The sequence below is a fragment of the Nansenia antarctica genome (assembly GCF_963989245.1).
Source record: "Nansenia antarctica genome assembly, chromosome: 1".
Lineage (NCBI taxonomy): Eukaryota > Metazoa > Chordata > Actinopteri > Argentiniformes > Microstomatidae > Nansenia > Nansenia antarctica.
The window spans coordinates 93,232,158-93,257,775 of NC_137674.1; the positions used below are offsets into that span (position 1 = coordinate 93,232,158).

The 25,618-nt window shown below is 41.4% G+C and overlaps 2 protein-coding genes across 2 annotated transcripts in view; both read right to left on the reverse strand.

Annotated features, from left to right (window-relative positions):
- The window catches only part of rpf1 (ribosome production factor 1 homolog), a 288,578-nt gene that overhangs the window by 62,498 nt on the left and 200,462 nt on the right, over positions 1-25,618 (reverse strand). The gene's annotated exons all lie outside the window — the stretch shown is intronic.
- Positions 1,830-6,270, reverse strand: LOC308169468 (uncharacterized protein). The gene is made up of 5 exons (XM_080544150.1): positions 5,851-6,270; positions 5,114-5,210; positions 3,306-3,459; positions 2,547-2,669; positions 1,830-2,325 (listed from the first exon to the last, which is right to left on the reverse strand). Exons 1-5 carry the CDS (start codon positions 6,172-6,174, stop codon positions 2,307-2,309), a joined length of 717 nt encoding a protein of 238 aa, XP_080400276.1. The 5' UTR covers positions 6,175-6,270; the 3' UTR covers positions 1,830-2,306.

Here is a 25,618-nt window from a genome sequence, read left to right on the forward strand (position 1 = left end):
GTTAGCTAAACATTTAACCTGCTAACTAGCAAGAGAAACATCATGTCACTCTCCAAAGGTGTAAAGAGGTTGACGGTGAAAACAGGGCATTTAAAGAGGAATGGACAGCGAACTATAATGTTCATCCTACCTGGTTTCATCAACGCAAAGCCGTTGTGAGACTCACAGCTTCCTGCTCACAATGTTCCCTTTCTATACATGCGAGTCGTCCTTTTCCTCAATGAATGTGATAAAGACGCACGAGAGGAATCGATTGATGCAAAAAAAAACTTGAGAACTGCCTGCGGATTAAAGTGACGTCCATATAACCAGATATCAAGCAAATACTGACCGATGGGAGATGCCACTTTTCACATTAAGTGAGTACCAAGCCTGTCGTTATTGTATTTAATAACCTAATTGTATTTTTTATATTTTGAATGAATGGCTCATTGTAATTATTATCCCTAATAGCGTGTTTGCTCTGTCGTTTCAGGAGCATAGGCCTATGCACCACCACCCCTCGCATAAGCGGATTACTTTTCTTTCTTTTCTTTTTTTCACCGATTTTGTTGTCAATGTTTTTCAGAATATTAAACTGAATTTGCTTTGTTACTGTTCATATGTGTGTTGCAGTCACATATACGTAAACATTACGTTTGAATTATTTACTGAGCTGGTGTTATTTTTTTCAAACCACACACGGCTATTTCAGCACTACACGTTGTCCACCTACTTATGATTCACTATGAGGGGTTCAGCGTCAGTGCGCTTCGGTGCACCCCGCTGCCTGATTGTCTGTCCCTGTGTCATTCACTCTCAACATGGATAAAAGTACAATAAGCATTATTCAGGTGGAGGTAGATTCTCTATTCGGACATTATAGGCGCTATATGTGGGACTGTCGGTCCGATATTGTAAAAAAAAAAAAAAAAAAAAAAAAAAAAAATGGATTCTCAAAATATTCTGCTGGGCCAAATATTATTGGTGATGGGCCAGCAATGGCCCGCGGGCCGCCTATTGCCGACCCCTGGTCTAGTGTGTACTCGGCTTAACACGCCCATAAATTGATTATGCGTGCGCAGTTAAGTTTTGCGTGAGCGAGTTTCTCTCTGCCTCCCACGGTCAACTTTTTTACGCAAGGGGTTCATTTCTGCTCGAGGAGATGAAATGACTTTTGACCATTTGGGGCAGATACCTAGATACCAATAGATACCATTTTATGATTGGTCACTGTCACCCCATCTCCTACAGATGCCTCCCTCTGTCCCAGAGACACGGCAACTCTTACATGGAACACCCCATCTCCCACCAGAGACACCCCATCTGCTACAGATGCCTCCTCTTCTCCCAGGGACACCCCTAACCTAAGAATGTTGTTCTTCTGCCAGTCTAGTTTGCAATCTGCAATCCTCTTATTTGGTGGATTTCACCCTGGATGAAGTAATCTCTGCCATCAACATGGAGCGGGTCTGGTCTTCATCCCCCATTTTGGAGGAGGAGCTCCTGGTTGACCATTACTCCTCTGATGAGACGTCCAGCATTTCTTATACTATCCATTTAAACACATATCCAGGTACTATTGTGGCTAACCCATGAGCCCCTCTCCTCTCCACTTGGAACATTCAATTGTGAGGAAAAAGTTGTATGAATGTCTTCTCAGTCAACTTGGTAAAATAAGGCTAAAATAGAGTAGAAGACATCAGACAAAGAATTGGACACACTTTATTGTATTGTTTCGAACAAACTTTGTGAATCTTTTGCATAGAGCGTGTAAAGGTTTCTCTTGGATGCATTGTTAAAACGCAGTATTTATATGTGAACAAAAGTGTAAAGGTTTTAGAGCTTTACGGTAATGTGTTGTCCATTGGCTATACCGTCAAACTCTATGACAAAAATAAATATAGAAAATATTCAACCCAAATAATGAAGTTGTGTCTTCTTGAAATATTCAAACATTTTGAAAATTAAAACCAATAATTATATTGTTGTTCAGGTACTTTAAAATAAAATTATATTACACAAAAGTGGTAACATTAATGAAAATGAAAACAATTAGTAATAACAAACAACTGATAACACTTGTCCATGTTCAAACATCTTTTGATTTCATAATTCATACAAATATTATTGTACAAATATTTGTATTCTTTTTTAAAGAAACTAGAATTCTTGACTGTTTCCATAATGTGTTTCCTAACAGTATAGTATTTTACAGTAGTGATATCCTCCATATGAAATGGTGTTCTTCTCATCCAGGCCCTGACTGCATCAGCGTTTTGTCCTGGAGAACAGTGTTCCACTTGAGTTTGTATCCGTTGACCACACTATGTCTGCATTAGGTTCCTGAAAACCGTGTGGAATGTAAAAGACATTGAGTATGGCATTAAATACAAATTGGTACAATATTGAATCAAATAAACTAAGCAACTTAATACTGTATGTTTATTGTTATGATCTACTCCTCCTACAACATTAACTCTCTCACATACACTGTTTGTCATTCATAGACTTTCAGTGCATTGAATAATGACTCTATTCCTAGTTCCCTAAGCTATTATACTCACATGTTATGCAGGCTAGTGCAGAGGACCACAGCCAGGGCCAGCGTGCTACTCCGGGGCCCAGCAGATCCACTATGAGGCAGGGTAGTGGCCTCCGAGGCAGGGTGGCCCTTTTTGTACCGCTGCCTATAAACCATGACCGAGATGCAAGAAACAAAGACATAAATCAATAATTTACATTTTTACATTTACGGCATTTAGCAGACGCCTTATTCCAAAGCGACTTAGGGTTAGGGTTGTACAATTGATTTACAATCAATACATTTGACTAAGCAAGTGAATCATCAATCCACCAGTCGCAGCAGGAAGAGTAATCCAGCTCAGGCCCAGGGCCATTGGCAGTCTCTGTGATAGAAGGAAAAACCTTCTTATATCACCGTCTAAATATATCTAAAAATGTTTTTTTATTTATAGACACTGGAGAAACAGAGAAACAGTACAAGGGGGACAATAGAAGTTTTAGGGGGCACAGTAAAGGGGAAAAGCGGGTGTCTTCAGGAGATGCAGTGCTGGGGGGCAGTAGATGTCTCAGGAGGAGCAGTTAAGGTGTAACCTGAAGAGATGGGTCTTCAGTCTCCAACGGAAGATGGGTAGTGACTCTGCAGTTCTGACAGCCGTGGGAAGCTCATTCCACCAGCGGGGAGCCAGTGTTGTGAAGAGACGTGATCGGGCAGCAATCAGGCCAAAGCCAATCAGGCTTGTTTAGCTGATTAGTACCAATAGTCAGTCAGTATTAGCTCTGTGTCACCTAGCAGTACTCACAGCTGTTTCTGTAGATACAGCTTGCTGGATTGGCAGGCCTTGGTCTGGCTCTCTGCTGCTAGCTGCTGGCTCTCAGCAGCCGCCTGCAAAGCCACGCAGGACTCCCACTGATGAGAGGCCTGTGTCAGGTTCTCCTGCAGGGAATCAATGTGCTCTGAAATCACATTCAGACAAAAAAACATTCAGGGGCAAATTCCCAGACATAAACTAAGCTTAGCCCTGGACTAAGTAGCATTCAGTTATTGTTAACCACACTCCTTGGCCTGCAGGTCCAAGTGCAAAGTCAGTAACGTTGGATGAGGCGTATCATGCGTGGTTGGGGATTGTTCGATGAATATTGGGCACAGGGTAGGGATTGGGAAGTGTGTTTTTTCTCTCCCTCTTTTACATTCTCCATTTTAGACAACTTTGCCACTCTACTTACATATGCCTCCCCTATCAAGGACATGTTCCGCAGCTGATAGGCCCCAAGGAAAGGAAAGGAAAGGCCCCAAGAAAAAGAAAGGACCCAAGGAAAGGAAAGGGCCCAAGGAGAGGAAAGGAAAGGTAAGTCTGAGGCGCTTCTTTTATGTATAATGAGCAGAGTTATTCCAATTAATAGTTTTTAAATGATAGGCTATAATGTACAGTCAAACAGTTAATGATTCCTCTCCCCCCCACCCCTAGGTGAAAAGCCATGCAGGTGCACAACTGCAAAGAAGAACTACTTTTTCATTTGGTTGAGCTGTGTTGCTGATTTGCAAAGGAGTTGCTGTTGATACCACCACTGGCAGCTATACAGGACCAAGCCATTCACATCACCAGCCAGCATCCCTGTGCCATCCCTAATCATAATGAGGTAGACCTACTTTGTCGCTGTGACTGTGGTCATAATCATTATTTTGAGTTAATTCAATGAAGGAGGATAATGGATATTTTTCCCCATATTATTCCATTAGCTTATAAGGTAATGTGTTGCCCTGGGATGGCTTATCAGCATGAGGACTTTACTCCATGACGTCTCTTTAAACTATTTTGGGAATTGGCTGGCAGCTGAGCATTTTCAGTCACATTAGTGCTGTTTTTCCAAATGTTGATCGTGTTTACCATGCAGCAAAGGATGCAAGCTATCCTGTTTTTGACAAGGCTCTCCCAGTCAACTAAAGTGATACATTTAGTGTTGTCAGGGTTCCTGATGTTTATCCAAACAGACACCTCCCCCTTTACACAATAATTTTCATATGGCCTTTGCTCTCCAACTTATCATTTCCTTTGATTGTTCCAAGTTAGGAAATCTCGTCAGTTCAAAACAATGATTCTCATCAAGCCTTTCCCTCTATTCAGCTGCTCACTGATTCAGTCATCCTGAATATATATTCTAACAAGAACCTACTGTACTGTACTGTACATGCTGTATATGACTGCATGAGTATAAATGTTACGTATGCATTAGTCTCTTGGTAACATGTAGCCTATGCCTGTATGTGTGGCTATGTATTTTAGGAGCATGTTGTCATGCTTAAATAAATGTTTTGAAACAGCCAGAGTCACGCTAGTAAAAGTTTGTGATAGATGAGAAATAAAGCAATCCACTGTGATAGAACTTTCACTTAACTCGTAATTAGTCATCCAACAGCCTCAGATGTAAACTCATTTTCAAGAGCAATAACCAACCATCATATGTATTTATTTACTCTGACTCAGAGGTTTCTATGGTTACCGGGGAAAATGTTGCTAAGAATATCATGGCTGAGAAAGTGCTCCTTTCATGATAACCAGTACCAGAGGCAAAATCCCATACCCGGCCACTGTGACATCAGTTTTCCTACCTTGCTGTAGCGTAATTTGTGAAGTGAGGTTTGCGTCAATTTCTTTATGCATCTCAATCTCTTTTTCCAGGACTGTAATGTTTCCACCCAGAATAACCTGTAAAAAGACAATGAGTTAATTGTAAGCGGCACAGTCATGCCAAGGGGTCTTTCTATCACATATTTGAAATTGTGAGTGAAAGCAGGCCATGTGCCAGAAATATTCCTTTAATCTGGCGAATCTACACAGAAGTATGCATCTACTCTGCTATCAAAAAAGAAACATAAGTTCAAGTAACATTTAACCTTTGTGCTTAAAGAACATAGTGTGCCCTATCAGTGCCTCTGTTTCCAGGAAGGCTTCAACTTGACCTCCCACCCACTCCAAGCAGGACTACTTTGAATATTTTTGATCACTCCATTTGCAAAGCATTTGCGTAACTGTCCATGCCAAATGGATAATGTTCGCTGTTGTTATGTAAAGCCAAGATATCCGGCACACATCTCTTTGAATGAATTTACTTCACAATCACTTTTCCCTCATTATCATGATTCTCAAAAACATCACATGCATGGCTTCATAAAGTTATAGGCATAACTTAGGTTAGGCTTCTAATTTTGGTTAGGTTTAAGTAAATGGTACGCAGGAGGAAGAGGGAGAGGTGGATAGCTGTGGCTGACTGAGGGAGGGAGGGAGTCAGTTAACCTCAGGGGTGTAAGAGCGAGGGAAGGGATAGGAGGCAAAGTAAAACACTCACATTTTCCTGACGACAGTCATCCAGGGTCACATTTGTCTGACCCAGGCGCTCCAACAGCGAGTCTATCTCCCTGCGCTGCCGGGTCTGGTTTTCCCTGCCCTTCTCCACTATCTCCTCCAAGGCCACCTGGTTCTCGGTCCACACCACCTTGGCTCCCTGGAATTTCTCCGTCTGGGACTGAAGCTCCGTCCGGCACTGGCTTGCACTCTTCATGTCTGGGGAGGTGGCCCACACCACGATGATGATGAGGGAGATGACAGACCACAGGGCCAGGCAGGCGATGACGATGTTGCGGGTGGTCTGGGAAGACTTGGAGCTGGCCATTGCAAAAGGTAATATACCTTTCTGTAGTTGATTATGCTATTAGCATCCAGAGTGTCCTGTTATCCTGTATGAGTTCCTCACAGAGTGTGCACTGCTGATCCAGTTTGGAAGGATGGTACTTCCCCTAAAATCCTGCCTGGGCTGGGTAGAAAAGGGTGTGGCCTTGTCCTGTGGAAAAGCAAGTAGGGTAACACACATACCCACACACACACACACACACACACACACACACACACACACACACACACACCTCATCCTGCGCTATGAGGGAAAGTGATTAAGAGGAAATCACAACATCAGATACAAAAAGTAGAACAATCTACAGGAACCACAAGGATCCACAGGAACTCTGAGGAAAAAAATATTAATTAATTAAGTCAAGATTCCAAAGTTATGTATGACGCTGGGTTTTCCCTGAAATGGTGTGTGTCTGTTTCTGTTTCTGTTTCCATTTCTCGGTCCAGGAGAGAAACTTGGCAGTCCTCCCAACTTCACATAGAGCTGGCCTTGAAGGCAAAGCTATGCAGGGAGAGTTCATGCAGTCTGTTTGGTTCTGTAGCTATTTCTTACTTTAAACACTTTCACAAGAGCGAGTACTGCAGTGACTCAGTGTTTCCTGACCTGATGCCAGGGCCAAAAAGAGAAGCCATGGGCACAGACTGTCTCCACTCCCCCAAACAGCAAATACTTTATACACAGTGTAAAAAGTAGAGCTGTCAAACGATTACAAAAATGTATCAAGTTAATCGTATGGTTTGCTGTGTGTGATTAATCACAAATTAATTGCCATAATTAAATACTTGAAAACAGCTCTACATTGTGTTGTAGATGTCATATAAAGGGTAGGAAACACAACATAATCTGCATCAGATGTTTTTATTAGCATCTTCTCAGCTAATAAAAATCCTGTCAGGTGTTATAAAAGTCTCTATAGCTATGTGCCTCGTTTAATAAAGTTAAATGAAATACAAAATGTTGTTACTTGTATCTACTCCTCTATATCCATTGTTATTAAACATGACACGCTTCTGTACACAATGGGGATGGGCTGTATGGATCTTCTCAGCTGAGAGCTACATACAGTACAACAACAACAATTTCAATTGGAATAATACACTCACCGAACACTTCATTAGGAACACTATACTGAAGTGTGATTGCCTAGCCCTATGGAAGCTCACCATAATTAGTAATTGGCTGCACCTGTATGAATGAATGAATGAATGAATGAATGAATGAATGGTCTTTATTGTCATTGCTACAGTACAGGTACCAAACAACGAAATTTAGGAGGGGTGGCTCCCCTGGTGTTAGGAAAGAAAAAAAAAAACTTCACAAGAAGGGAAGGAGCTGGTTTACATAAATAAACGGCTAGCTGTAGCCTTGCATGTGAACTCTGCCAGAGACTCTGCAGGACATTTAAGTCAGAGCTGGGAGATAGGCAAGGATGACAGGTGGGCTGCAGTCTGGCTCTATGAAAGCATGTGCTCTAACATGTAACCATAGGTGAAAGTGGGCCGGAACGGTCCGGTGCTGCGTTCCGGCAAGACTTTCTGTGCCGGAACGCCGTTGGGGGAAGAGATGCAGCTGCCTGTCAATCAAAATCCGATTGCTGCAGAGTGCAGAAGCAATCACGATTCACGATCCATAATTTCCAACAAGGAAACACATGGTTGACGTTATGTTTCCTTGTGTCTATTTTAATACCTTTGAAAATAACATGTTAACCCGCTTTACAGTAGACCCGACGCGATGTGGTTGGGTGGGTAGCACTGGGCACTGAGACAGTCCGACCGGGATTACAGTCGCGCCGTATGGAAGCATATAGTGGACTTTATTCAAATGTTAATGCAATTTGAGATTGCATTTGCATGTTCCACTTTTGCATGCATTCTTTCAGACAATATTCAAATTCAAATGCAATTCTAATGATTTTCATTTTCATGTACCTGATGTGCACATTCGCTGTCAATATTTAAATGATAATGCAAAGCCATTTGACATTTAATTTTCAAAGTCATGCGCTGCTTTGTAGCTGACAAAAAGCAAAAGTTCATTCTAATGTGAAAATTACTATGCAATCCCAAAATAGCATATTCATTTGCCACTTTTGCCTGCGTTATTTGAGTCAATATTCAAATTGTAATGCAATAATGTGATACGCAATTGCATTTACATGTTCTAGTAAACACATCCGCTTTGTAGCTGACAAAATTCAAACTTTCATTCTAATGTGAAAATGACTATGCAATCCCAAAATAGCATATTCATTTGCCACTTTTGCCTGCGTTATTTGAATCAATATTCAAATTGTAATGCAATAATGTGATTAGCAATTGCATGTATATGTTCTAGGAAACACATCCGCTCATTAGAATTGCATTTGAATTTGAATATTGTCTGAAAGAATGCATGCAAAAGTGGAACATGCAAATGCAATCTCAAATTGCATTAACATTTGAATTTAGTCCACTATATGCTTCCTTAAGCAAGCCGTGTTGCCAGATTGGGCTACTTTTGCTCACACTGGACGGGTGGATTCGACAGCTTTTAGACTGGTTGGGCTGGAAATTGTCAATTCCATCTGGCAACCCTGGTAGCAAAATATGTGCATACGTATCTGGTAGCCTACTGGTACTTTCAAATCGCATCATATTATTATTATTATTAATAATAATTACAATTTACAATACAAATACAACAATTGGGGGTCCCTCAAAGAAAAATTGGGCGCACTGCGCGCGCACAACATCAACCTCCAAGGCTTGATTCTGACCCAGGAAAAACCCTGGTATGTACTGTATAACATGATAGCCATCTATGAACAATGCACTGTATATAAGATGATGACCACGGGTCTTTCTGCTGCTGACCAAGGGGTTGAGTTAACTTGATGAGGCCCAATTTTGTTTTAGACTCTGTAGGCTACTGTATTTGTTTATTAAGACTTAAGATATATTATCTGAATTTCTCTTGTTTTATCAAATGTTCCAATTATTTTCATTTCTTGTGCTGGTTTAAAATTGCAGGAAACTAGCACAAATAATTGTGTGGGAGAGAGGGGCCGCCGCCAACAAAACGTGCACAGTTTTGGGTCGCTCCACCACCAAAAACTCTCACTCCAAACTTTTGGTGAAACTTGGCAGCCCTAAAGTGTTTCTAATTTCGACACCAACACCACGATGTGTGTGTTCAGGGATGCATGAAGCTGGGGGCAGGAGGAGAACAATATGAAACGATGAAGGTTGGGGTAGTAGCCTATAGTTCCTGTAAGAAACTCAAACCACTTTCACCCCTGCATGTAACTGTATTAAGCGTGTGCTCTAACGTGTGACTCTATGGAGCATGACCCACTGTAGCCTATAGCTTATGATATATCGACTGAAATAACGTTTCCAAACTTTTTTTGAGGGGTTTATATATATATATATATATATATATATATATACAGTATATGTGTGTGTGTGTGTGTGTGTGTGTGTGTGTGTGTGTGTTTTAGGGCATTTCTGCTTTAATGGGATAGAGATAGTAGAGATTGACATGAAGGATGGGCGAGAGAGGAGGGATGACATGTGGACCCTGCGACTACATGGCCACCGCCCTAGTGTGCTACGCCACCAAGCGCCCCATTCAAGCAATAATTGATTGGTATTAAGTCTACTACCATCTCTACAGTTTATAGAGCGTTCAGCTCCAGGTTGTTCTGGTTGCTCCAGGAAGCCAGGCTATCAACTTCCTTTCTGCAGTCGGACACATCCCCATTGGAGATTAATCCAATGAGGGTTGTGTCATCCGCAAACTTCAGGAGCTTGACAGAAGGGGCTAGAGGTGCAGCTGTTAGTATAGAGGGAGAAGAGGAGAGAAGAGAGCACACAGCCTTGTGGGGCTCCAGTGCTTGCCTAGGTTGCACCAATTTGGCGTAAGTCATTACTAAGTGTAGGCATTTAGTAGTTACTAAACCCCTAGTAGTTACTAGCTAGTTTCATCGTTTGTCAATCTTAGCTAGTAAATACTTAGTAATGCGCAAGTTGTTACTAAAAAGACATTGTCACATAAAACGCAGAAGAAGAACATTATAGCCAATCAGCGAGCAAAGCAAAGCAAAACCCTCCGTTTTTAAATCCTCAATTTTGGCCGCCATAGGCTAAAAGCTCTAATTTATAAGTGTTAATATGTCATTTTATGAAGTTTTAGTATGTTTTCAGGCGAGAAAGTAACCATATATATTCACAAAATGTGTCCAGTTTATCAAAATAACCCGTTTACATATCTGATCTGACGTTTTTTTCCCCCACTTCTGTGGGAAACTTCGCTAGCAACACGAGTAGAGCTTACCGTCGTTACCTCAGCGGAGATAAAGTAAGGTATCTTAGCAACGTAATGTTGCGAGCGAAGTTTCCCACAGAAATGGGGGGAAAAACGTCAGATCAGATATATAAACGGGTTATTTTGATAAACTGGATACATTTTGTGAATATATATGGTTACTTTCTCGCCTGAAAACATATGAAAACTTCATTAAATGACATATTAACAGTTGTAGAGCCAAATTACAGCTTTTAGCCAATGGCGGCCAAAATTGAGGATTTAAAAACGGAGGGTTTTGCTTTGCTCGCTGATTGGCTAATGTCTTCTTAGTAACAACTAAGTTATAACTTACACCACCCTAGGGTATGTATAAATATTTAGTAGTTACTAAGCTCTACGTAAGAGAGGCCGGCTAGCAATTGTAAGGTCACTGGTTTGATCCCTACCTCAGGAGGGAGCTGCATGTGCCCTTGTACAAGGCACTTAACCCCTAATTGTTCCACGGGCACGACTATGGCTGACCCTGTGTCTAGAGCAAAAAAGACCAAATTACAACGATTGACTGAGAAGTTGATTGTATGGCAATAAACAATTATTATTATTCATCGTCTCATGATGAGTGTTTCATACATCCTAAAACATGTCTCAAAAACCATCATTAAAATATGTTACACTACTTCATGGAGGGTCTGCAAACATCAGCAAAAGATAGTTTTGAATGCTTTAGATCCAGCTCACTTGCCCCCTGTTGTTGGATTTCACAACCATTTCTTTTAACAGTGTCGTTTCTCAGGTTTATCAGATAGTTCTCAAATGAAGTTAATTTGTCTTACAGAAGTCTCAAAACTTGATTATCTTTTATTTCTTTGTATTGCACCTAAGGGTTAGGGAGAACTAACTCAAGACACCAGTGAGCACACAATGATTCATGAGAAATCCCATTTGTTTATAAGATTGAAAAGATATCTCTCAATTCAAATATTAGACTAAATTCCCCCCATTATCTGGGGGGAACACTGGTGTTTTCCCAAGGCACACGTTTGTTGCACCACGGAATCGCTTTCTCTCTCAGCCTTAAAACAAATAGGCCAATTAGCTACAGCATTCAGTTAACAGGAATATAGAAAAACAGGAAAGAACGACTGACAAAAATGATTGTCTAAAACAGATGTTAAAACATGCAGTTTTATTTCGTCCTACATATACTGTACATTACTTTGTCTATTTGTGGTAATGGTAATATTATTATTATTTGGCAATCAGGACTCATAATATATATAGTGAGATACATATGCTTATAGTTTAAAAAAAACAATAATAGGATATAATACGAATAATACTAGGATGCTTTGGATAGACAAAAAGGAGTGTAAGAATGAATATGCTGAAAAGAGAATCCTGATCACTAGTCTGTATCTTCCCAAGTCAGTAGTTGTTTGTAAAGGTCCGTTCATCATCGAGGTCAGCATGTTCACAGTAATACAAGCCTGTGTCATTTGTTTGGGATCCATGGATTAGCAACTGCTGATGTAGCGGACTGTAATGACTGGTCTGGACAGAGAACTTGCAAGGATGGAAGCCTTGGCTGTATACCACATTGGAGGTGTTAGTCAGGGGGTAGCTCAGGATCAGCTCAGGCCTCTGTCGTGGACTCATCTTGTACCAGCTCACAGTGCCCACCCTGGAGGAAATTAGCAGAGGGCAGTCCAGAGTGGCATTTCCCCCCAATTTCAACGATAAACTCTTCACTGATGTGCATCTGAACTCTCCCCACCACAGACCTGCAATAGTCCAACATCCAGAATATTCCATGGAGAAAATTACTGTTACAATTCATTTTTCAATGCATTTACATTACATCAACAATTTATAACTTGTTTTGCTATATTATGCGAAAGACATTAATAGAGCATGCATATTCTAATCTCTAGCAATCCATTTCAGATGGACTGCATCTTTCAAAGGCACAATCTTGGATTTGTTCTGCAGTTAAATGGTCATTTTAGTTCTTGATATGCCCACTGAAACTTGAATAATACAATTTGCGGTAAAACATGCCTAGTGAGGTTACCAAGGGTTAAAAATATATGGACGTTTTACTCAATTGTTTGTAAATAAATAACACATACATATTACATATATCCTTTCAATATCACAATCGGCTCCTTGCATCGAGAGCTATGTCTACATTTTAGTGTGATCACATTTCCCCAGACCCATCTGTCTTTAAAACTTAACATACACCAAAACAAGTGGTTGGCTGGCAATTTTACTGAATAAGGATTTCATATAGAGTCATATAGATCACTCATACAATTTATAAAATTAGTTGCACAGGGTTTCAGAAGAGATAAATAATAATAATATAATTTGTTTTCATTCATAATTAATGTAATGTACTAAAACTAATGTACAGAAATGTACTTACCACTAATGGACAAATATAGCAGCATTATTTGTCCCCCTTTCATCTCTTAATTTGAGGCTAGATCCTATGTTGCAAATGCTAACACTACCAACCTCGTTTACTCAATGGTTTAGTTTCTCTTCTTTAGTTGATTGCCCAAATGTTCTTATTGCCACACACATGTATTTGTGCAGCATTAAACAAGATTGGACTTGTCTTCTTTGAATGAACATCTGTTACAGCCATAGCACTAGTGCCAACTGTTCTTTCCTGTTTTTTGTTGTTGTTGTACAATATTTTCCTATTGAGTGAATAACTGATTAACTTGTTTTGATAGAGAGAGGCAATGTGTTCCTTTGGGAAAACAGAACATCCTACCCAGACAACTTCACACAGCATTTCCTTTCTGCATCAGTGCCATTATTTTTTAAATCTGCAATTCTTGCTCTTAAAACCTCTTCTTATCCACCTAATTTTTCTGGTTTTCTGCTCGAAATGACATGCCCACAGTGAATATAGAATATCTCCACAATCACAAGGGCCTTCATAATGATCTTGTTATCAAATGAAAGCTAACACCTGTGGGGTGGCTGTCGAAGTGTCAGAATCAAAATCTATGTTACTGTGTCAGAGCAAATAGAGCTAGAACATTATAAAACATCTCAAATTCAGTCTCCGCCTAAAAAAACAACAGCTTTTACAGTGAATATCACCTTGGAAACCTGATAACCAAGCCCAAATCATCTAGGAATCAGTACTCCAGGGTCTTATTAGTACTTGTGCCAAAGTTGATGCTAGTAATGTGAGCAAATGCAACTTTGTACCTGTTTTAGTACAGGTATGTTTAGGCGGACACCTATATGTTTAGGCCATTTGGAGATATTTTGGCACCATCTTTGACCTTTGACCTTTCTCATGTATCAGTTTTTTTTTTGTTTTTTTTGTTTTTTGGGTTGGCCGACCAATGGTATGGAAATTTGGCGTTGAAACCGGACATGACACATTCTCCAGTTGGAGAAAACTGGATGTGACTTAGGCCGTGTTTACCGTCTCAGGGGAAAAAATGTGGCATCGTATAGCATGCAAAATTGTGAAAAAAATGTGATATCGATGAAGAGAATTGATCGAGGTAAACTCTTTATATCACTTCGGATGCCCATCTGGGTCCGTGGATAAGAAGAGGTTAAAGTTACCTTCTAAATTCGCAATGCACACCTCATTCAAAATGTTGATGTGACAGCTGATTGTCCATATATTCATTTCTGTTTGTGTTTTTTTGGAGCTGTGCACTGGCCTATTTACCTAGCTAATGTAGACTAGAGGGTGTGGTAGACTGGAAGGTATTTTCTGTTTATTATTATATATTTAGAATGTTAAAATATTATTTGGAATGTATATACTTTGAAAGTATATACAAAATCTCTCATGTGACATGTATTAAAAATAATTTTAAAAACCTATCACGACGACTGCCAATAGCCTCTGGCCTGAGCCAGAGTGGTGAATTGATGATTCACTTGCATAGTCAAATGTATCGATTGTAAGTCGCTTGTCACTGCCTGTCAAAGAGTCAGATTTAAACGGTTATTTCATAGCGGAATAGAATTTGTATACCCCTTTTTTGTTACAGACATCCGTATGAACCTGTGGATATCTTTGAGTGCATGAATCCCACCTTTCCCCCTTTTCCATATGGGAAGGTGGTGTGATGCCACGTAGAGGCGGAACAGTGGGGCTACCCTAACCCAAGAGTTTTCTCTCAGGGAGAGAAACGAACCTGAAGCCCTGGACCAGCTACCCTAACCTTAACCTTACCTGTTGTAACAGACTTTGCAATGAGGAGTTGGCTGAAAGCGTAAGGAAGCATATAGTAGACTTAATTCAAATGCTAATGCAATATGAGATTGCATTGCAATTGCATGTTCCACTTTTGCATGCATTCTTTCAGACAATATTTAAATTCAAATGCAATTCTAATTATTTGCATTTTCATGTACCTGATGTGCACATTCGCTGTCAATATTAAAATTATAATGCAAAGCCATTTGACATTTAATTTTCAAAGTCATGCGCTGCTTTGTAGCTGACAAAATTCAAAAGTTCATTCTAATGTGCAAATGACTATGCAATCCCAAAATAGCATATTCATTTGCCACTTTTGCCTGCGTTATTTGAGTCAATATTCAAATTGTAATGCAATAATGTGATACGCAATTGCATTTACATGTTCTAGGAAACACATCCGCTTTACAGCTGACAAAATTCAAACTCTCTATGCAATTCAGTGATACGCAATTGCATTTACATGTTCTAGGAAACACATCCGCTTTACAGCTGACAAAATTCAAACTCTCTATGCAATTCAAACGCATCCGGGTACTTTGCTCTCCCGTCATGTCCACGCCCCTTTTTGGGTGATAGCAGTGGAGAAGTTTGACTGCCGGTCAATGGAAATTTCTGGTCTTTGCTACTTTAATCAGATAAAATAAGAAAACCGTAGTGCTTTTTAGATATTAGGAGCCCAAATCCGATTGCCAGTTAGGCAAACTATTATATAGTGTCGTTGCCGATCAATGATCGACGTCGTTATATAGAGAAAATTAATGAAATAGGGGTTGATTCATCAGAGCAGTCATACGTCCTCTCCCTGTCATCAGGGATTTGTCGATCTTTGATTTGATTTGCCGTGTAAATCCCCAGATGAGAGTGTTACATTAGTTTTCTTAAGATAGGATAATGAATAAATCTGTTCAATGGGAATTTGCCTACTGTTAATCAGTGCCTACTGTTAATCAGTAGCCTGTATGGTGTATATGAAGATGTTATAGCTAGCTAGCTACGATTTATCATGAAAATAATGAACAGCAAGCTAGATCCAAAACTAGGGCCGGTGGAGGAGGGCAAGTGTCACATTGGACAGACTACCAAAACAGAAAAATAAAGTATCTTAACGACAGCAAAAGTGATGGATGTCAGAAATTGCCTACATTACCTGGAGATTCAATAAGGTACTTTTATATGACAGGATATGGGTTAGGGTTATATGACACCTGTAGCGAGATAGATAGATAGAGCCAAAAGTAAAAAGTCGCTGAGAGACGCAACCAGGGTCTGGCTGGTAATTGTATGATGCGCCAAACAATCCGCTGAGATGAAAAGTACGTTTTAGAGCATTTATTGAATAGAACAATCAAACTTGGCGACGTACAAAAATAATCCATAAGCGATCAAAACCAGAAAAATAACAAACAATGCGTATAGAATATAGAATAGAATAGACTTTATTGTCCTTGTACAGTTGCCTATACAATGAAAATGTGGTTCTTCTGAAGGTGCAAAAGCAGAAAAACATATTCACATATTCTCAAACATATACACATAACATATCACAAATATTACACACTAAAACACGCATAAAACGCGTGCACGCGAAAACAAATATAATTTCTTAAATAGCGGTTAAGTCATTAAAGCCGAGCAGGTGATTTTATATAGAAGGTGATCAAATACCAATATTGTTATGTACGACAGTATGTCATTGCAGCACTTTGTTGCACTTTACGACGTCACGTTCTGCACGTCCGTTAGAGCTTTACGACCTGTGTGTGTGTGTTGTCAGAATGAATGGCACTTGACAGTAAACGGAGCTCAGTTTGTATACCTGTGTGGATCTACATTTATTAGCATAACACAAACATAATAAATTAGATAGAACAACCCTGTTCATTAATGATCATTAATGCTTGAGTTCATGTTCATGTTCGCACTGTTACTGTGTTGTGTGCCAATGCACCCCTGTGATTGGTGGAGGTCCAACTGTCCCTGAAAGCTGAGATGTTGCACTTCAACCAACATATAGGGTATTACGGTAAAATGTGACGTGACGACATTCTCAGAGTCAGTTTACTCACAGTGATTGGCGGAGCGTTCAGGGACACATGCTTTTTTTCTGTTCTCCGGTCATAATAACTCGCTGCCTTTCTGCGCAGCCTGAATCAAAGTGGACTGTCTGAATCAATTAGTGGCGGAGGAAATTCATTTGTGGCGGCCCGCCACCAATAAATGCATATAGAGGAAACACTGGTGTTAGTGTTAAATTAGTGCCACTAAGGTTATAATAGTCCACGGGTGTGTATCCCCCCGATACAAATATTGTCTGAAAGAATGCATGCAAAAGTGGAACATGCAATTGCAATCTCATATTGCATTAGCATTTGAATTCAGTCTACTATATGCTTCCATAGAAAGCGCCAGTTTATCCTAGCTAGCCATAGCTCTCTCCGGCGCTGGCTCAGCTCCTCAGTCTCTTTCCTTTCACGTTTATGGACAGTAGCAGGGATGGCATAACAACTAACCCCAGAGTTTTTATTGCTGTTGTTGGTACAACCAGGGCTGCCAAATTTCACCAACACTTTGGAGTGAGATTTTTTTGCCGGTGGAGCGACGCAAAACTGAGCATGTTTGGCAGCAGCTGCCCCTCTCTCCCACCCAATTATTATTATTATTATTATTATTTTTTTGAATAGTTTCCTACAATTTACATCATAATAAACCAGCACAAGAAATGAAAACAATTGGAAAATTGTATAAAACAAGACAAATTCAGACAGAAATAAAAATATATTATATTTATTATTATCATCTATCTATAAATAAATAAATCATGTAACATCAGAATAACTCTTGTAACTGTCAATCAACCATGTAACATATTAATCACTCTTTTAACTGTCAATCAACCATATAACATATTAATCACTCTTTTAACTGTCAATCAACCATGTGACCTATAAAGTTACAACATCTTATGCAGTACAACCCCAACCCTTACAAGCGGTGTTCCAACTCTGTGTCTGTGTCTTGTTTGTTTACAAGAGTTCGTTTACAGAGTTAATTTACAATCATCAACAACCACAATAGCTAACTTCAATACCCTTCTTTAAGTATCTCCCATCACATCAGTGATGACATGATCAAACTCATAACTTGTCTGAACAAGCAGCCGTCACACAAACAGTCTACGTGAGGTCAGTGAGTGGGTAGTGTATGTGTATCTGCTTATGTAAAACTTGGAGTCACCTGGCAGTTGGTTTGACGGGTCCTTGTAGAGGATTTCATGTGTTCTCCGGCCCTGCAGTGCTACAGGCTTCAGAAACTTCGAGCACAACTTGCGGATGAAATTTGGCATCTACAAAATTGTATTTCAGAAAAGATGTTCAAAATGACTTTAGACCTAAGACATAGCACTTCATGAAAAAAGGAACAAACGTATATCACATTATTGGCAGAAGCATATCCTGACCCTCCCATTTTACCTCATCGTGTAGAAGGAAGATGGAGGACTTCTCTTTCTGGAGGAGGAGGTTGAAAGTGGAGAAGACAGTCAATGTAGCTTGATAGAAGAGCAGGTGCACCTCCGTCATTGGGTTAGAGAACGCTTCCAACAGCCTCCTGAACCTTGTTTGTTTCTCATCTGTGAATAAAAAAGCACAGGTTGTGTAGACTAAGTTTACATTTCAGTCTCTTGTAAAAATCTTGCATTCGTATCATTGAAAAATTAGACCTACTTGATGACTTGAAGTAGCTGGTCAGTGGCCCATACTGCCGCAGAACACGAGTCAAACACTTCTCCAGGCTCAACCATCGGATGGAAATGTGCTGGAGTATTTCCATGTACTCACTTCCATGGAACTCACAAAATTCTATGACAAGAATGTTACCTCTTAATTTCCATCTAATCAAATAATGTTCTGCATTTAATTTGTACTATATTTGGGACTGGGACTGGTTAAAGTGCATACCTGTCAGGTAACCTTTCCGATTGGTGCTACCTCTAAACCAGTATCCCACATCCACTGTCAGATCCTCTGGATCAAATCCAGACACCTGCAATACATGATGATTCACAATCACATTACATTTTGGTCATAGATTCATTACAGCACAACAAACCATTTTACTTGGCATTAGGTTAACAGATAGGTCATTGAAAGCATACATGGTTATACTCGCCTCTAAGAACGCCAGCCCAGCTTGTTTCGCAGTGTTGTGGATGATGTGGCAGGGGCACCCATGAACGTAGATGTTGCCATTTTCATTGCGAATTCTGGAGGCAATGGAATTTCGGACTCCTGTATTGACCGGTGCATTATCAACCAGGGCTGGACTGGGACAAAAATTAGGCCCTGGCATTTTGGCCCAGACAGGCCCACCCCAATCGGTCGGACCACACCCACCACCACAAAAATACTTGCCTTATATACTCGTCTTATATACTGTGCTGTACAGTCATATGACAAACTGTAGTATTCCCCCAAACCACTACAAAGACGACTACATACAGTAAGCAATGGTACCAGTGCAAGTAGACCAGTGTACTCAGTGATCAGATTCCAGAGCGAATTTACGAACACAGCCTTGTTGTTCTAGATGTTTTTTTCCATTATCAACCTATCATTGCGCTTTAGAGTAAAACAAAGCACGCAACTGTCGCGTGTATCTTTTTATGGCAACTCTACATTGTGATTTACAAGGGATATTAACTAATATTAAGTCATATTATTACTTGGTTACATTTTGCAATTCATCACATGCGTGCCGAACCGTGGGGGGCGATCCGTTACACCCCTAACAGCTACCTATATTTTCCTTACCGGGTCAACGGTTACAGGCTGACTCGGCCCCGCTTCTTCTGTATCCTCTCTATCCTCTGTATCTGTACCCTGCTCCCGCTCCTCCCTGCTAGCCTCCTCTTCAACCTGTTGCTGTTGCTGCTGTGGTAAACTTGAGGGTGCAGCAAACATGTCCCTAATGTTTACACATTTGGCAGCATCTGCCTCGAGTTTCTTTTTGTTCTTCTCCCTAAGTTTTTCCCAGCCTCCCTTCCGTTTTAGTGTGCTTTTGCGCTCCATCTCTCTCAGTATCTATCTAGTAACTATCCAGGCTAACTAAATTTATTTTGCCGGCCAGCTCGGCCCAAAACTACCGCGAAACTGAGACGGAGGTCTGGTGCTGCGTGCGTGCGTGACCCCTGACCCCCCCCCTTCTCTCTGTTGATTGGGCCAGCCCAGTGTCTGTATAGAAAATCGACAAATGGGCCGCTGTCCCTGATTTATGGGCCGTTCAATGGTAGCTTTGGATTTATGGGCCGTCCGATGGTAGCTTTCGGCCGGGCCGGCTGGTAAAAAAAAAAAAAAGCTTTTTATTTTATTTTTTTATTTTGCCGGTCGGCTCGGCCCAAAACTACCGCGGCCCACCGGGCTGCCAGATGGCCAGTCCAGCCCTGTTATCAACGGACAAACTCACACAGTTTCCCCATGGTATGGCGTGTTTCTCCATGACCTCGTTCATCTTTTGGAAGATTACTTCAGCCGTGCCACAGCTACGGCCGCTGGTGGTGCACATATCCAAAAACCGATGGACAACTTTTCTAGTGTCATCGTCGTATACCCGCACAGTGAGTGGGTTCATCTTCTCTCGTCTTGCAATGATAAGGTACATGTCGATCAGATTAAAGCTACACGTCAAACTAAAGTTTGGTGAATTACAATATCTATAAAATGGGTGCTGGAAAGTGTGGAAAAATATAAATATAGGCTGTCAAAAGTAATACCTGTGTCGTTTGACCTATCCGTGATCAATGTGAAAGGATTTTCCCTCATCTTCATGACCAACTCCTTTATAAAATGTGGTGTCACTGCCTCATTTATAATAATGCACGATGTTTTTGTGCGGGCACACTTATACTTCTGTGCAGTGGGGGAATCTTTAAAACAATCCTTCAGCAATGGGCCAAAATGGTCTGCCACTGCAAATGGCACATTGTGTTCAACCATTGCCACTGCCACCTTTACTTCAGCTCTCCTTGTCTGCAACAGAAAAGGGTTCATTTAAGAGCTAAATCATGTTAAACAACCCGCCAGTAAAGCCCAGCCCATACACTTATTTTTTTTTTTTTACTTCTTGTAGCCTACCTTGGCTTCTTGTGTTGTCATGCCACCAACAGAGGCTGGGGCATAAAACTGTGCAATAGTACTTGCTGCCTGTAGTGCCTTTTCTTTGGCCTGATGCCCCTTGCTTTGTACATGTCTGTTGACATCTGTGACGCCTTGATGGGCACAGGAGTGCTCCTGCCTGCACACAGAGCAACAATAGTGGGAGCTGGTAGTGCCTGCGGTGATGAATGGCCATTTCGTTGACCACTCGCTTTTGAAACCAGTCCTAAAGGTGGCTGCTCCAGTATGAGTTCTCTGATTTTTTCTAGTTTGCTTCTTCTCCACTGCCTCCTCCATTGCCTCCTCCACTTCCTCCTCCACTGCCTCCTCCACTGCCTCCTCCACTATCTCCTGACTTTCCTCTGTCTCCTCTGACCTGGCAACCTTTTTGGAAGGGGGCTGAAGCTTCGCTGCCCACATTGAAAGCAGGTCTGCCTGCTTACTGCTCCCTGCTTTCTGCTTCGATGACATCTTTAAACAGACAAAATGCAATGATGATTCAAAATCAGAAGTGCTGATTTGAGGTAGTTTTTACAACTAAACATGACATAAAAAGCACAAGAAAATCCGTCTGGTCTGAAACATCGCCCCCCCCCCCCCCCCCCACGACCACCAGGGCCAACTACGTACTTCGCTAAATATCCTTTTACGAGCTCACAGTTTTACAATTACGAGCTCACAGTATCAATTACCTCACAGGCAGTTAAGTGATTCAATTTAGTTGATATTTTAATCAAGAACCTGGATTCTAATTCGAATGAGGTGAGATTTACCTACCGTTTTGGCCGTCCGCTTCATGCTGCAGCTCGCGTGAACACAGATGCAACGCTCGTCTCCCGCTCCGACTGCGCACGCAAGCATAATAACGCGCGTGCAGAAAGAGGACGTCACGAAACTCATGTCCAGTAGCTTTCTTTCAAGGAATTTAAAAAATAAAAGTCCTGTAAAACAAATTGTTATTTCTCGCCGTGAGAAATAGAGTTGCGGCGTGAGAGCGTGAGAACTGGTTGAAATGCGTGAGTCTCACGGCGATTGCGTGAGACTTGGCAGCCCTGGGTACAACCGTGTATTACACAGCAGCACACCATCACTGTTGCAGGAAAAGCGGTAGGCTAACGTCCTCTAGCGCTCCTGGCTGTCACTTGTCAATGTGCCGGCTGCAGTGGAATGTTTACTGAGGCTACAATATGGCCGCCGGTGAGAGTGATGTCGTCAATCGAATAAGCCCTAATAGGATAGGTGATTAACCTGTTGTGGTAGGGGACATTCAGGGCTGATTGCCTAACTATGAACAGCCGAGCGCTGAGAAACGCTGGGACTCATGGGGGTTAAAAGAAAGAGCGAAGCGTTCATTCGGTGTTGCTGGAGAATAGGACTTCCATATTAATTGCTACTGCGAGTGTGTACACCGTCGGAGGGAGGGTGGAGTTCGCAGCTTGTAGCTTGTAGTGCTGTCGGCGATGAAGATAGCCAGGCAAGGGGGAGCGTTCGAGACATTAGGAGGGGAGGCTAGGCGCTCCTTTAGCCAGAGAGGGCCTGGGACTGTTATGCCCAGTTCCCATCTATGCAAAGTGATGCAAAGGAATGCAACGGAACTCGAGTTGCAAGGAATCGCCCGCGATTTGACATGTCAAGTCTCAGCAGAATGTCCAGATTGTATGTGACGTGTGACGCTGCACACCGTTGATTGGTCAATGGAAATCGTCATCCCATGTTCATAGATTTCTTCGCTAACCGCCATCTTTAAATACCACAACAGATTTCGCTCTCGGAAAATGTCACTTACTGTTTCTGTAATAACGTATTAATAAAGATTAGAAAAAGTATGCTAACCATCGTATTATCTTAGTTTAATGGCATTTCAATGCATCACAGAACTTTTATTTACAACAAGCATAACCCAAAAAATCGCTATTATGGCGATGTCCTGTGCCTATGCTGTTCCTCAGTCCAGCGGCAGTCACATGCCGGTAGATTCGCGTTTTGCTCCCTTTAACACATGGCACTTTTTGAACAGTTTAGTTTTTTAGGCTTATTACGGTAGCTCACCAACAAAATAAAGCACAGTGCTCAACGTGTCAGGAGAAATAAAAATAGAATCGTGTAGCATTTCATGTCGGCATTTCCCTGGTTGCGAGATCTAAACTAGTCTACTAGAACTGAAAGCGGCAAGTAACAGGCACTTAACGTTACATGTTGTAAGGCTGATCTGTGCACGATAGTGCTGCATTTTGACATAATTATTTTCGCATTTCCCCCCGCTGATCTGTATAGCGGGGGGAATCTTATGACACGTAACTCCTCCTACAGTCCCGGGTTGTTCCTGTATAGTGGAAAACGTCTCGTACCCAGAACTGTTCAAAAACGTGCCGAAGCGAGCCGTGCTGACCCGGGCTGGCCCTGTAGTGGAAAAGCGCCATATGTTGCTGGCGATTTCACACATCTCACAATGCCTTCTTCAGCTGTGTTTATTTCTGTTGCGTGTGCTAAAAGCATCTTTTTCGTTTGTCATCAACACACGTTGTTAGCAAAACAACTCGTAGCTGAACTGTAGTTACATTTTGGGTGTCTTATGCCATCAGACATGGATATTCAGGTAATCATTTATTTTTTAATTAACAGGATTGTACATCTCGGAAATGTAAATCGCGCTCTGATTTATTTCTATGGGAAGGCTGTGCTTGACGCTTCCATTGGACTCTGACGCCGGGACTCTCATACAATCTCTGCATTTGTTGCAGAGGCTGTGACAAACGCACAGATATGAGTGCTCCGGTGTCTTGCTCGGTAGTCTAAAGCCCCTTTCACATATAGTTCCCTGTAATTTCCATGGAATCTCAAGCTGTGTTGACCGGGCATTTTCGCCGTTCACACATGAAACAAATGCTGGTAGATTCCTGCTCCCTTTCACACATGTCGGCAATTCCCTGGTTGCGCAATCTACTTGAATCATTGCATTCAATACATGGATAACTGGATGCAGAACTGGAGCGGGACTGCGCGTGGGACTGCCATGTACCATATATATATATATCTGCCATATCATACCTCCGTTTTATATTGAAAAATATGATGATAAATACATGTGGGATGGAGGTATGATATGGCAGATGTGTGGTGTGTGGCGGGCTCGCGCGCCTGTCTCGTTCCAGCGAGTCAACTCGTATTACTAGTGCTTACCATCTACAAGTTTGCTCACCAACTAAAGCACTTGATTACTGGAATTAATGGAAGTGCCCAGGTAATAGTGCTGAGCACCAAAATCCGAAGCGCGCTGGACTGTGGAAGGTCTATGTTAAGCTTAGGCACAGCACATTTGCATAATAGCGATTTTTTTTGTTATGCTTGTTGTAAAGAAAAGGTCTATAATGCATTGAAATGACATTAAACTAAGATAATAAGATGGTTATCATAATTTTTCTAATCTTTGTTAATAAGTAATTACAGAAAAAGTAAATGACATTTGTGGCTGTCTTCCGCATTACGAAGCCGTAGGGGTGAAAACGAAGCCGTAGGGGTGAATTGGGATTGGGCCTAATACGAGTCAATAGATAATCCCTTGCTGTTGTTATATAGGGAGCTGGCTTTACTCAACTTTTAGGTCTGTCATGACAATGGAGTCTGAATATGAGTGCAGCGATGTGTTTTTATGTTTTCGTCTAGTGTGTGTGCACGTTCACCGTAATGCGTTGCAAATGGGAGGCAAGTTGGCTAGATAGCAATGGCGGCTGGCCGATAGAGGGCGCTGGGGCGCCGCCCCCACCTTCACTTCCTAGTTGCGATTTGTATTATTTTATTTTTTTAAATAAACATTGTTTATTCACAAAATGCGGCTGATATTCTGTCGGTGCCTATCAGCATTCATTAAAAATCCTCCAATACAATAAACATTTGATCTGTGTGTGTGTAAAATTCACTGTTAAAATACATAGGGGGAGGACGCGGGGCGCCGGTCGATTGCAAGTCTATGCCAGGACAAATACTTTCCGCTTACACGTGAGCTGTAGCAGCGCTCCAATTGGCTGTCTGCTATTTCTGGCCGGGTCGCAAAAAATTGTGCCGTGAAAATCCGGTTGTATAGCAGTAAATGTGACTTCCTGAGGACTTCCGACTTCCGGTTTTTTACAATGTAAGGAGGATTTATTTCTGTAAACAAATTGAACAAATGGATTAGAAGTAAACTGTGCAGAAATGAAATGGCCTATCACAGCAGTACATCTGCAATGAACGAGCACCTCAAGCGAAAGCATCCTGGAGCTCTTTGTGAAGACAGCTGCAAGATAGCACCGTAAGTCAGCGTTGTATTTCTGTTCACTTTTCCGGCCGTGTATGAGTGAAAAATGGATAGCTACTAGCTAATGTTACACAAGCAATGTAGCTCACCACAGTTTGTATGTCTTGTCTTCTGGTGTTAGTAACGTTAGCTATGTAGCTGGCTAGCTACGGTAGCCTATTGTCATTGTGGTGCTCGCACCTACTGTACGTTATCTAGCTCGTAGCTCGCATGCTACGTTAGCATCAATTTAGCTAATCATAACATAGCAGCGAGAGTAACGTTAGCTAGCTATGTAGCTACTAGCTAGCTATGTGTTGTGGTGATGGACAGACTTCTAAATGGCCATGTTGGCATTCAATGAATGAATGAATGAATGGTCTTTATTGTCATTGCTATAGTACAGGTACCAAACAACGAAATTTGGGAGGGGTGGCTCCCCTGGTGCTAGGAAAGAAGAAA